General features: G+C 35.4%; 1 protein-coding gene across 1 annotated transcript; it reads right to left on the reverse strand.

The window, feature by feature from the left end:
- Positions 1 to 753: 753 nt before the first annotated feature.
- Positions 754 to 2,055, reverse strand: LOC130743053 (probable BOI-related E3 ubiquitin-protein ligase 2). The gene is made up of 2 exons (XM_057595160.1): positions 1,619 to 2,055; positions 754 to 1,512 (listed from the first exon to the last, which is right to left on the reverse strand). The coding sequence occupies exons 1-2, from the start codon at positions 1,838 to 1,840 to the stop codon at positions 952 to 954; spliced, it is 783 nt and encodes a 260-aa protein (XP_057451143.1). The 5' UTR covers positions 1,841 to 2,055; the 3' UTR covers positions 754 to 951.
- Positions 2,056 to 15,058: the final 13,003 nt, after the last annotated feature.

A 15,058-nucleotide genomic window follows, 5' to 3' on the forward strand; every position in this document is an offset into this window, starting at 1 on the left:
TATTAATATATTATAATATATTGCATATATATATATTATTTTAAGTAAAGCATATAATTAATTTATAATTATTGAGCAATATCATATATTAATACTAAAGTTGAACATCCACGTCATTCAGTTTTTATTCACACTCTTGTGAGAGTTATACCGCAAGAGAAATTTATGATATGATATTTGATGTGGTGAAAAAAGAAGAAAAAAATGAGTGAAAAATGACGAAAGAGAAAATGAGATATGAATATATCGAAACTCAAAGCTCAGGTAAACATGAGTTTGAATTTGATTGTAATGTCTATCCATAAAGACTCAAATATGCTTAAATCCATAATGAAACAAATATGTTAAAATTGCATTTCTCCATTGATCTCATACTCCCTCCGTTCCTGATCTTTTGTTGTTTAAGGTTATGCACATTGTTTAAGAGTGCAATCATTGATATATTTGTTGACATAAACACCCCTATTTAATGTTCTCTTATAGTGAAGAGAGAGAATTATAGTTATTGGTTAAGAAATTTGTTATGATTTTGATTGGTGAAAATAAGAGGTGGTAGGTGAGAGGTATAGTATTAAATGAGGGTATATATGGAATAAATTGAGAAAAAATGCATTAGATTTATAAAACAACAAAAGTTTTGGAATTTAGGCCAAAAGTTAAAACAACAAAAGATTAGTAACGGAGGAAGTATTAAAATGTGTGAAATCACGTTTCCATGTGTTGGCTCAAACACGATATGTATAATTGTTGGAATTATATTCAGCAAATTATCTTGTAATGGTATTGATTGTCCTTTTTAGTACACATATCAAGATATAAAGGGAAAAGAAAAGCAACAAGACATTAAATTAAAACCATAAAACTAAAGTAAGCCTAGACTAGAAGGATTAAACAACCTATTGAAGGTTCTGTGTATTTGCTACTACTACTTTTCTAGAAAATATCATCAGCCTAGAAATTCAAAGTCTCAATGCTAGACTTCTTTTGCATTCCACAAACAGGGCAAGCCTTGAGAATAGCATCACAGGATTTGCACGAAGCAAGGTGCCTGCATGGAAGGAATAGAAAGCACGACTTCCTAGAATGACAGCTTTTACAAACCATCACTTCATCTTTTCTTGTACTCTGTTTTTGTTCCACTCTGTTCTTCTCCCCTGTTCCTTCTTCTTCATCATTCCCACCATTTGTTTCACCCCAATGAGACTCAGCATCAGCCTCATTTGCCACAAAACCATGAGATTGAGAACAAGCTATTATTTCCTTCTGCTCTTCCAAGGCTGTGTAGAGTGCCAAAGCCATGGCTTCTTTGTCCTGAGCCTCCTTCCTCCAAATCCAATTCTCTGCTTCCAATTTTCTTATGAAATGTTCAAGCTCTAACCTTTTATTTGCAGCCTGTGCAATTTCTTCATCCTTCTTCTTCAGCATCAGAAGTGATTGGGATTCCATATCTTTCAGCATTGCTTCCACATATTGGCTTCCTTTCGCTTGTACCATCAATCTCGTCTGTTCATGCTGTCACAAAAAAATAATTTAGAATTGAAAATCACAAAAATAATTCAAACAAAATAATTCAGAAATAAAACATAATAATTAAGAAATGGAGGGTATGAATCCTAACCTGATATCTGATAAACTGATCTATCTCCTGCCAGTCCTTCTGAAGAGAAGGCAAGGAATTTGAATTGTGAACAAGAACACTAGGATCAATAGGCCCCTGTTGTTGTTGATGGTGATGATGTTTCTGGAGTGAATTGAAATTGAAATCAATGGCCCCACCAGTGGAAAATCCATTGGCATTGTTGGGGTATAACTGAGATTGAATGGGCATAGGCATGACCATGGAAACACACCTCCCCAGAACCAAAGTTTGAACCTTTTTCTCAAATGGTATTTGGTTGAAACAGAGGAATATTGGGTGTGGTATTGTTTTCAAAGAAGGGGAGTTGGTGGTGGTGATAGTGCTATAGTGGGTGGTATATATATGAGCCAGGTGATGAAAACAATAAATTAAGAGTTTAATTTTAATATTAAAAATAATGAGTCAACTTAAAAACACATTAATAGCATTGAATTGATGGGGTGGATTTTGAAAGAGTTGAAAAAGTAACTGAAAAACTTGAAAGGAAAGAAAAATAAAAATTAAAAACAGAGAGGAGGAGCCTAAAAATTAAAGCTTAGGTGGATGATGATGATAGAGTTTTGTTGTCTTTATCTTTGGCAATCTTCAAAGGAAGCATTAATGAAATGTGGTAAGCAACAACGTACCGCATGCAGATTTTGTGACTAAACTATCGGGTCAGAGATTTCAGAGGCGTTTGTTCTGCTTTGAATAAATAGGGGAAATTGAATTCCAATGCCTAGTAGGTGGCAAGTGAGAAAAACTCTAGTGAAACAAACACTCTGTTTTTATTGAAGATACATTCATACAAAAGTTAAAAACATCACACAGATTTGTCAGTTTTATTATTTCAAATGGGGTGGATTCAAAGTACTATTTAATATTTATTGGTTTCAAAGAAAATTGCATGGACTTTTTTTTAGTATTTAGTAGTTTTCCTTTATCACGGTTTCCTAGCTGTCTTTTCTGCCATTTGTTATTTGTGATGATAGTAACATGATAATATCCTTTGGATCTTTTAGATAGGAAACGTTTCTTACATGGAAATAGTAGTTTTGATAATGCTGAAGAAAATAAACGGTACATTCATTTGTTAGAGGGGGAGGGAGGAAAATTTTATGTTTTTGTTCATGATAGTTTGATTTTCTTTTTTGGTCATTAATAATTCATTTGAGTTATAAACATAGTCAATGTGAGTTTTTTTTTTTGAAAGTGAGTTATATTATTCTTATACTATTATTATTATTATTTTGAGACCAGCGTATCAGTGACTAATTTATTCATCGCGGGTGTTCGCAATTGCTTTACTTTAATTAATATTTCTTAATTTGAAGTAGCTATCAATGATAGAATATTATATATTTTAAAGTTTGTCTTGACTTTAGTTATTTTTAATTTAAAGGTTTTGGGAAATTATTTTAAAACATCCAACTTTAATATATTATTTTTTCAATTAGTAACACATTAATTCTTAAAATATTTATTTTTTCAATAATATTTAATGTCACGGTTTAATGTTGCGCGAAAAAATATTAACTGTTGATGTCATATTTTGACCGTACGTATAATATTAATCATTGATTGTGAGTGCTGGTTTTTTAAAAGATAACGCCACATTTTTAATATTTATTTTTTAAAAAATATTCAATGACATGATTTAATGTTGCGCGACAAAATATTAACTATTGATGTCATATTTTGACGATAAATATTGTGACTTATAATTTATTAATAATTTTTGTGAATTACGGTCAATAGGGGTAGAATAGGGATGCTGTGAGACCCAAGATTTTAAGCTTAAAATAAATTAGTGAATTCCTTATTAACGAATAAGTTCGATGTATCGTGAAGGGAAACCTGAACAAGAGTTTATTGGATGAAATAAATTTATGAAGGAGAAGGTTCAGGAAAAGTTCAAGGATTGTATCAAAACCGATAAGAGTTATAGCACGATTAATATTCGCCTAAGCCTAGGTCAAAGACACTAGTAAATAGCTAATTTACACTTTAGGACGCGATGGAAACTAATTCCAAAAATCTTCAGAGAAATGTTAGAATTTCTCTTATTCGTCTATAAACAAGTATTTCGATGCGAATCCCTGGAATGTACGAACGTCAAATTCCAATTCTCGGAAGTTTGCCGAAACGAAATCCCTGATAGTTCAAAAACCCTAAAATCGACGGACGATGAAGACTTTTTCTATTCGGAGCTTCAAATAAAGATTTCATCCGCGCACGCCCACTCTAATCGACGTTCCAAATCTTTCTTCAGAAGGAAGTTTCTGCATCCGAGGTCAATATCATAAAGTGCATAAAGTGCATTTTTAATGCCGGTAAGCATTAAAAACAAGCCTCGAAAACCAAAAATCATACTGATATTTCTTTGAAGAATTAGAAGATTCAGCGGGAAGAATATCGTGTCTAAAATACGTTGGAATCAGTAGGAAAAATCGGAATTGCGAAATTTTCATTTTTCCGCATTTTCCATTTCCTATATATAGTATGAAAAATGAAAAAAAAAAACAAAAAAATCCCAAAACACACACACACGGCCGAGAGCTCTTGGAGGAAAGGAGGAAAAGTGTTTTTTTTTCCAATTCTTGACCGATCGTCGTTCCGTTCGTTGCTAATCGAAGACATCGAGGTATAGTTACTATCCCTCACTTCTGATCGTCAGATCTGTCGACTTTTTCTATGTTTTTCTGAGCTCAAAGTTTGGAGCTTTTTGTAAAACTGTCCAAATAACTTGATTTTAGTGTCTAAACTTATTGCCTACGTGCTCTAGAGCATGAATATCCGGTTGTTTTCTGTTGAATCTCGCCGAATTGCCGCCGAGTTTCAATTCTGCTCAAAAACCCATTTTTATGCTGAGGTTCCGCTTTTTGGATCAAAAACTCTCGACTGAGCTTAGCTTTAGTAGGATTAGTTGTTATAAATGTCGTTAGGATCGACCCCATCTAATTTGTTTTTCGAAATTCTGATTTTGAGTTTCCGAGCTAAAAATATTGACCAAAATACCCCTGCGACAGTTTTCGACCCGATAATTTTTCTGAGAGTTTCCCTGGCCTAGATATCGCCTAAGAATACCTAGGAATTGATTTAGATCGAAGAAAAAGTTCGAAAACCCTATTTTCCATAGTGGCCGAAACCTATTTGCTTGGGTACCGTGTCCAAAAATAATTTTTGAGTCTCTATGACCTGAGCCATTGCATAGCTCTTTCAATTGTCGAAATTTTGGCGCTGGTTTTGTGTCATTCCGAGTTTTGTAGCTCGAGTTATGCACGTTTTAGCGAATAAAGTGTTTTTGTACAAAACTTGAATCGAGTCAAAACTCATCCATTCGGGGGAAGCCCTTCCATTCGTGCCTAAATGTTGTACTCTGAAGCTTCTCGAGCTTTGTCGACCATTAGTTAGGATTGTTTCGACTGTATCGACTTGTGTTGATTCATTATTGCTTTGTTTGCTCAAAGGTTCAATTGTGGAAACCTTGGGATTGACTGAGCAAGCTTGTGAGCGAGACCTGCACCGCGAGACTAGAACAACTCGAGGTTAGGGCAACTTACTTACTAGCTATTTGCATTGTAGGCGTCGATAACTTCGACTTGAATATTGCGTGATATTGTATATTGCTTGGATATTGTTTATCGCTGTGAATTGGAAAATGTTTTCTGGAGGCTTCGACCGAGTGAACTTATATGAGACATGTGTCTCCGTTTTCTGAGAGGCTTCGGCCGTTTACTGGTTTCTGTCTTATCGCTTTCTAGTGGATATGACAAGGTTATGTTTACAGCACTGCCATATTGATTCATCGCTCGATAGAGCTTGATGTATTTGCGTTTATGATTAAATTGTGCTGACTATATTCGTGCATTTTGATGCCACTTTTGGAGTGTAGAATACACTTACCTTCGTCATGACAAGGACGGGTTTGTTTTGGGAACGTTTGTTAGGTCGGACCAAGGTTCGAACCTTCATTGTTCTAGGGGATCTAGTGTTTTCTCGGGGAGTTGTTTGGGTTTGATGGAAACTTTGAACTTATAGAGTTTTGGACTGAAAATAATCATAATCTGTTTTATGTAAATAAATCCATAATATATTTATTAAGAATATAATGTTTTTAATTAATGACGATGATTCAACGGAAAAGACTTAGGAATGAAAGTGAGTTGGAAAACGGGAATGGGTCGGTGATCCTAGCTTTGGGAACTTTATTTTGAAAGGTGTTGGAAATGAAAAACTGAACTTTGGAATTAACGACATAATGGACTAATTCACGATGGAACATTTTGCCTAATAAGAGAACTATTGTTTTAAGGGAACTCATTTTATGGGAAAGAATTTGAAGACGGGCTTTAGCCAAGGGTCTGGGCGTTAGTAAGGTACCTAGTAGAGTACACTTGGCACAACAGGTAGTGACGGTCAGCCGTGTAGAGTTGTATCGTGCCTGTTGATGTCTGGCGTAGCAAGCAGAATGGTTAAACCCGTGGGGTCACAACCGACTTGACTATAGCCTAGGTTTCTCATTGTAGATGCCTTTGGTCAATGAACCAATTTTACCTGTGAGGACGAATCGTTGTTTAGCTAACCATATTGCACCCATGCATACACGCGATGAAGTGCCAAGTGGAGTACTTCGGTATAGCAGGAAGCAACGATCAGCCGTGTAGAGTTGAATCGGTCCTGACTATACCTGGCACAACAGGAGGTAACGATCATCCATGTAGAGTTGTATCGTGCCTGTTGATGTCCGGCATAGCAAGCAGAAATGGTCGAACCATGTAGAGTTGGATCGTCTTGACTATAGCCAAAGGTGATAAGCGACGCCCGAGCAGAAATGGTTAAACACGAGGCCAGTGTTACGACCGTCTCGAGGTGCCCAGCCTTTAAGTGGCAATACCATTGGTTTGTCCCGTCGCCAAGCAGAGTGACGTTATTCGGGTTTGTGTCAGCATATTCTGCATTGGCACACCATGCATCTTATTATGATTACCGTTGTATGACATATCATGCACTCTAACTATAATTGTTGAGACTTGATGATTTGATGTTGATAAACATCGTTATGTGTTTTGATGATTGAATTGTGTAAGAGATTTGATAACATGTCATGTATATACCTTAGGGTAGGCAACGCATAACTTATATGTATATATACAACATATATATACCCCCTTTATCGCATGTTGGTTGTATATCTATTGTATTCTGTAAGTTGACCCTAGCGCCTTGGCTTTGTTTGTATGTTTGTGTTTGGGCGGTCGGCCTGCTGCCAGGCGTCCGTCAGCCGATTCGTGATGACTCGTCACTCGAGGAGGACCAGGAGCGTAATGACTATTACTGAAGCTTTCGACGAGGACCCGGACTTCAGGCCTGATCGAGGAAGGGTCGATGAAAGTAGTGTGGGATATGGGTGGTTAGAGTCTTTGAGTTGGTTGTTAGAGTCATAGCTCTGATTGTCATTCCTTATTTTGGGGCAGGGCAGGTCCCCGACTATTAGCTTTTCGTGTGATTCCCTTCCATGAGGATCACAGGGAGTTTGTCGGACGTAGGAAGTCTTTTGAGGCCGTTTTGGGCCGACTTACTTTCGTTGGAGGACTGTATTCAGAATACTTGACCTTTTGTTTTAGTTTGTACATAATTGCCCACGGGCACTACCTTTCCGTCACTGGAGGTCACTCGTGACGATGTTTTTAGTTGCAGCGAGGGCTGTGCTTGTATTGTATATTAATCGCTGTTAATCGCGATTGGGTTGAGTCTTTATTTCGACAAGTCTTTTTATTTAAACAAAACGAAAAAAAATACCTGCTTTTCGGCTTTATTTTATTTTGAGTTACTAAAGTGACGCCACCGAAATCGGGGTGTTACAGATGCACACATGGGTCGGGTATTCCTGCCATACTCGAACTGATAACGAAAGTATAGATTTAATTGTTTAGGCAAATGTGTCCAATCAGATGGATTTCCTTCCAATCCGACCATGTTCGGTTCATATATTAGGTTTGAGAAAAAAGCTATCTGAACCAACATGATACCGGGATACACAATAATAATTTATGTAATAATTTTTTGTATTTTTCGGTGAATATTAAATGTAAAATTGTAATTACTTACTAACCCTAAATATTTCTCTCACTCTCAGTTTCTTGGTATTTTGCTATTTTATGTTATTATGTGATACTATTTCATGAAATTTCGCACAATTCTTTTTTTTTGTCATTTTCATGATATTTCGTACTATTACAGATTTATCAATTTTGTTTTTTTTTTATTTTCCATGATTTAATTTTTTCATATTCAAGATTTTTTTTCTATAATAAACGCTTACAAAACAAACAAAAGAAAAACTAGACCCTCATGAACAACGTGCCATTCGGTCTTCCCTCAACAACGACACAGCACCCTGAACATGAGTATCCCACGTACACTAGCAGCGCAGACTCAAATGAAGCTCCGTGCTTTGCTAGATAATCCGCCACAACATTCCCTTCCCGAAGAACATGTTGACAACGCTCTTGTCACGGTCTCTGATGTTGGGTCCAGGTGGGCCAGCATCCTGCCTGCAGGTAGCATTCGAAACGGGGCGCTGTCTGCTACGCTATAAGAAATAACGTTGCGCCCTCACTAACACCAATTGGTTTTGGCGTAGTGGTAAGCGCGTGATCCTACAAGTGGTATCAGAGCCAGGTCCCGTGTTCGAATCCCACGGAAGGCATGCTGTGCAGCTAGTTTGGCTGGCAGGTGCTGGGGGGGGGGGATTGTTGGGTCCAGGTGGGCCAGCATCCTGCCTGCAGGTAGCATTCGAAACGGGGCGCTGTCTGCTACGCTATAAGAAATAACGTTGCGCCCTCACTAACACCAATTGGTTTTGGCGTAGTGGTAAGCGCGTGATCCTACATCTGAAGCAAAGCTTTAACCCGAACAATTACCGATCCATACCTATGAAAAGGAGGATGAGCCTCTGTGATCAATTCTAAGGCTAACAAGGAGTAAGAAAATAAATCAACTGCCCTGAACCCATGTTCCCAGCAAAGCATTAAACCATGGAGGATAGCAAACAATTCTGCGCACAAGCTATCTTCTATACCAAGATGGCAAGATGTTCTGCATAACCCAGAAGCTAGCTCCCGTCAATGCTGCGAACGACGCCACCAAACCCAGCAGCTCCTGGATTTCCCAACGAGCTTCCGTCAGTATTCAGAGCAACTGACCCCTCCTTTGAAGGCTGCCAGCAAACCCACCTCACCGCCGGTGGCGAAACATCCCGATGGTACACATCTGCGAGGAGAAATTGTGGACCACGAGTGGCTGACGACGAAGATGAACCGACATCTCTCCTTCCAAATAACCCACGCGGTAGCCAACACGATGTGCAACTCGAAGCCATCAAAGATTCGAAGAACCTCATATTCAAGATTTAGTTTCACTTAATAAATATAGTCAATATATCAAATAATATAAAGCAATTGTAAGCATTCGTGATGAGAAAATATAGTAACTAATTTTCAATAAAGTAGTATCATTTTTCACTATTTTATTAACATGAAAAATAAAGTGATAGCATTTTATAAAACAATGAATCAAAATCATACTACATTTAAACAAAATTTACATTAAATCTTGAAAATTTTACTTGAACAAATAGAATAATGTTGCTTTCACACCTTTCTTTGGATGGATAGAGGTGGAAGGAGGAGAAAGATGGGAAGAAAAGAAAAAGTAAGAGATATAAAGTATGAGATGTGATAGACAGGGCCGGCCCTGGGCCTGTGCGAGCAGGCCCACAGCCCAGGGCCTCCAAAAAATAAGGGGCCCTAAAAAAAAATCGAATACTTTTTACAGCGTTTATACTTAAAAAAGCGCTGTAAATAGTCAATCTTTTACAGCGCTTCGAACGCTGTATACTATTTAACAGCGGCGAGAGGTCTGAAGCGCTGTAAAAGACCTCTTTTTGGCTTAGTATTCCTATTAAACTTTCTCTAAAAAAAAATTTAAGGGTCCATTTTTATTATTAACTCAGGGCCTCCAAAATGTCGGGACCGGCCCTGGTGATAGATAATAAGATGAGAGATATAAGAATAAAAATGAGTTGAAATGAAGTGTATAAAAATGGCGTGTGAACATATCATTATTCTGAACAAATAACACACTATATCCATTGTTTCAACTCTCAAAACAAAAAAATAACAGAGAATATCACACCTATGCTTACTAGGAGATGTTTTCTCCTTTGTAGTTGACAATTCAGTATTGTGTAAAGCATTTTACAAAACATTCAATTGTAAACAAAATTTCTTAGATTGTTGCATCTCTCAAAAGAAATCTCGGATGGTTAGTTTTTGTATATATAAAATTAATTTTTGTTTATTAAATTTAAATTTTATAACAAACTATAGTAGTATCTTTTACTAACAATTGTAAAGGATAAGGTTTTTGTGGAAGTGTTAGGTTGACAGTTTCTATGTATGTAGCCGAATTGTCCATGCAAATGAATTTACCACGATATAAACAAATAGCTTTTATCAGGGTTTCACTTTCTAGTAAGATCATTTTCCTCATTTTGAAAACAGTGGCATCTTGTTTTTTCTGAATTATATTCAACCAATTTTGTCCACAATGATGTGATTTTGCAAACACGAAAATGAAGTGGTTGAAAGCGTGTATAGATAGATAGAGCTTATTATTATACCGTCCATAATAAAAAGGCACAAAAGCCAAAAGAACACGTAAATTCCCTTGTGTTACACAACGTTACCTTAGATATAGGAGCCCACCATATACCAGAAAACTAAGACTGGAAATTAGAAAAGACTTAATTAAATTCAATTAATTTATAGGAGCTAGCTACCTCACCATGCAGTGCATGACACAAATGAAAGTGCCAAAACGATGCAGCGCATAATTATAGGTTGGATGACTTAGGTTTAATCTACCCAAAATTAACAATATAATAGTCACAGCACACGTCCGCATAGCCTTTTTTATTTGGGCAAGCAAAAGGGATAATAGAGTCTAAAGAGAATCCAATTTGCAATAATTATTGCGTGAATACAGTGGCTATTTAGATAATCAATTATAAATTATGTTAAAATTAAGTCCACAAATCATAATGTGTGGTGTTGTGGTTGTTCACCTTATCTCTTAATCATGAGGTATGATTAAAACTTCACAAATTAAAATGAAGCACAATTTGTTGCCCTCAGTTTATCAAAGAGACTAGTCATTACTGTTAGCGGTTAATACTTTAGTCTTATATAAAAAAGATAAAAACAAAAAACTCCCACTAGTTCCTACTTTTTTTTATATGTTTGTTCAAGTTCCTTAACAATGAAATGTGACTTAGATTAGGCATCCTCCATATATAAATATACATATTTTTATTGGATAGTGAGGATAATCTTTTGAACTTGGGACGTTACATTGGACCTACCTTCTTGGAACCACACACCACAACCACATTGACACAAAATTCCTAGAGAGAAAAAGTCACTATCGGTTGAAATTTTCTTGGTTGGTTTCCTTTGGAGTGAACATTATTTGGGACCCATCCACATGAAATCTTCCATCTCCGGCGGTTCTTGTGCAACTGCAACCAAAGGTACAGTTCACTCATGCACACACAGTACTCACATTGAGTCTTTGACCAAGTTTTACAATATAATTGTCATCATGCCAATGTTATGAGACATACCCTAAAAGTAAATAATTTTATTAAGGGGATGGACAATATTTACAATAAGTGGGTTAAAAATTATAGTATTTAATTATTTTTTAAAATTTTCATAAATAATATTAATGCATGATACATCTATAATTGGGTTAAATATGTTTTTGGTCCTCTTTAATTTTTCATTGGTTTTTATCCCTTAAAATAACGAATTATTAATTTAGGTTACTCCATCCTTTTTTGTGACGATTTAAACTGCCACTAACATATAGCGACGGTTTATAAATCACCACATAATGTGTTAGCGGCAGTTTATCAGTAGTTATAATGGACCAAACTCAATAATTTGCTATTTTAGGGTATAAAAATCAACACAAAATTTAAAAGGGGATCAAAATCAATAATTTATTACTTTAAGGGACAAAATTAAAACATATTTAACTTTTTATAATAATGTTATTAACTCTAGGAAAAGTAATCAGCTCCACATTCTCAAGAAAATCCATGATGAAGATGACTTATAATAAGAAAAAACTACAAAATGTAGTCTCTACTTTATAAAATTATCGTGTTTTGAACTACTTCTATGTTTCCTTTGATTCAAACACTTTTTGTATACTTTGTCATGTCCATCAAGTAATTGAACATTTGCTAATTTAGTCTCACACACACACATTAATGGTGTGTTCACGTGGGCTAGCTGAGACAATGCTAATTAAGCACTGAACCTACTCATCATAATTAACCCTCACCGGCTAGTTATGCTGCTGCTGAGGTACAATACATCAAAACTTTAAGCTTTGTCCGACTCCATTACGTACCAATCTATGTATGTGTACATTATGTAGAAAAGTAACCACTCACTTTTGGTAGGTCTCATCCATATTAATTAAAGCTCTGGCTTGGTTTGGTTAAAGCAGAGGAATTCTGTGTGCTTTTGGTAATCTTATGAGGACCACCCCACAAAATGCATATATAATTGGAGGACTATTAATTTGTGGGTTGATCCTCTTTAAATTCTTTGCTTTGAAACGTTGCCAAAGGAGGATTGACCAACAAATTATGGTATGTGTTTAATTTGGTGATCGGTTGAGTATGATTTGGACGAATTATTTGTATTTTAATTTATAACAAAAGATATGTTAATTTTTTTTTCTTTAAGTGAATGTATAACGTTAGTTAATCTGAATATGTCGGTGTCTCAACAAATATATAAAAGCGCCTATAATCTCTTACGAAAATTATTTATAGGCGTAACTTATTGATCATGTGGCGATATGTGTAGTGTACGCTCGCCAGAAATAGCATATGCATGTGTTTCCAGTGCCGTTGAAAAGTAGTGTACATGAATCATTTTTTATTATTGATATGCATACGCACGATGGTAGACACCTTATTAATATAAAGATTTATGACCGTTTTGAACTGTCACAATTAATATACATACAAAAACGTGAAATGAAGATGACTATGGGGTTAACAAATTTCACTATATGTCTGTTCCACATGCAGTATGTCTATGCATGATACTGAATCTCTTAATACTTTTGTTCATATAGACAAATATAATGATAGTTGTTATATGGATAATTTAATTTAAATTTTATATTATGCATTGTTAGTCAATCACTCAATCATTTCAACATCTAGTGATCAAAGTACATTGTGATTCGTTAACTGCCAGAGTTTCTATTGTTGAAATTGATTTGATTGGTTTAACTATTGAGAAAAAATATATCCACAGATGAACAAGCTCAACTTCTTGGGTCACTGTGATGTAGCCTTTTTACTAATCGCTTTCGGCAGTATTATGCAATCTTCTATAAAAATCAATAGCATGTCGAGAATGCAAATTGTTATTTTAATTTGATATGCAACATCATTAGACAATATAGTAAATTGATAAACATCATCAATTATGCAGAGGATTAGAAAACGTAATTAAAGACAGACTGATTGAGCATATAATTTTTTAGTCGGTTAACAAATCTGGTTCTTGTTCATTATCAGCACTCTGCAGGTCCTACCACAAAACCTAATTTGTCACACTATACACAAGCTATGTCGTGAATGGCATTACATTTTTGGCATTTAGGCAACTGATAACAACTACATCCAGATAACATTTGTTATTATTATTTTATTTTATTATTCTGGTCATGAATTGCAATCCTACTATCAGTAACTTACAAGTAATTGCAACAAATCAGGGTATGCAGATAATAGCACCACTATTTTTCACATAAAATATTGAATTGAATCCCCATTGTATACAACTAGACTCAGAGAGGCACCGATTGACTTCTTGATTAGATCAACTTATTTCATTCAGTTCTGGATTAGATTAAATTATTACAATCTTTGCTTCTATAATTGGTTATGGTTTAGAACATCACCTTACATGCAATATAGTATAATTGAATCAACTACTTTATCTTAGAATCAATTATTATGCATTGAAATTTGTCTAATTTTGACCTTCAACCATAACTATATATAGAACATGTTAGTTTTCCAAACATGTACGTATGCGTCTGTATTTACGTTTAAGTTTGTGAAAAATGCGATACGAATTAACTAAAAACAGATTTAAACTCTGCTGGAATGTTTATGTTTAATTTTCCAAATATGTAAGTGTGATCAGATGTGTGTGTGTGTTTTTTTTTTTTTGACGTTGATCAGATGTGTGTTGTTGAACTTACATCTAATGTATTCTTTCTACATTGAGGCCGGTACACGCAAATCATGTGAATCATGGATTTGTCTTTTATGAGTGAAGGACACATCCCAATCCTATGCATGCTTTACTCTTGCGCATATACATCTTGTTCTAAGGGGTCACTTTTCTATGCTCCATTAGCATGAAAGGAGCTAATTAAGAACTAAGCTTCTGAGTGGTTCTCGTGCAGCTTTGACTACACCCTCTTCCCTGCTTGTTATTGTGCAGTACGTCTTTGATTTACCAGTCAGACTCAGTCAGTACTAAAGCATGTGTAAAAAGCTGAAATTGGATATGGATGCATGGTGTAGTCTTTGATTTACCAATATCCACTTTTTTTCTAGCTGAAATTGGATATGGATGCATGGTGTAGTCTTTGATTTACCAATATCCACTTTTTTTCTCAATGATTTTAGCCCCTAAACCCAAAGCAAAATATGCAGAGTTCATGTATGTTGTCTTTGTTTATTCTATTATTGTCTTGCATTGACACTTGACAGTATCTTAATTGTTTCCTGGAAAGTTCAAACTAAGGACAACTTGTTTTTTACCTCCTTCTCTGATTCAAAGTAGAACAGAAACAGAAAAAGGACTTGGCAGCTAACTTGGGTGAGTTGGGGTGTCCATATTTGAAAGGCTTAATACATCAGAAGACCTCTAAAATTGTAAAGGGAATCAATTCTAGGGCCTGAAAAATTTTCGCATCAAATTGGGTCCCTAAGAATTTTTTTTTAATTCAATTAAGGACAAAGGGTGTTAGACGGTGATGTGGCTTCAATTTTAGCCTACTCAGCTTTTCCACGTGGCATTTTAAATTTTTTTAATTGAAAAATTCAAAAACTTTATTTTTTAATTCCAACTCATATATTAAAACCTAAATTAAAAAAACCCAAAAATTTCCTCTTCTTCATCATTTGCAATTCCAAAAAATCATCTCCGTCATCCATTATATTTTTCCATCTTCAACCCCTAAACTTAAAAAACCCATAAATTTGCTCTTCATCATTTCCATCTTCAATCTATAGCTTCTCCTCCTCCTCCTCCTCCATCTCTTTCT

This window comes from Lotus japonicus, chromosome 3, assembly GCF_012489685.1.
Source record: "Lotus japonicus ecotype B-129 chromosome 3, LjGifu_v1.2".
Taxonomy (NCBI): Eukaryota; Viridiplantae; Streptophyta; class Magnoliopsida; order Fabales; family Fabaceae; genus Lotus; species Lotus japonicus.

Excerpts from the sequence above, each read along its gene's own strand:
- LOC130743053 (XM_057595160.1), bottom strand. The coding sequence starts at position 1,840 with ATGGTCATGCCTATGCCCATTCAATCTCAGTTATACCCCAACAATGCC. Across the intron at positions 1,513-1,618 it reads ATCAGTTTATCAGATATCAG|CATGAACAGACGAGATTGAT; the intron begins GTTAGGATTCAT and ends TTTTTGTGACAG.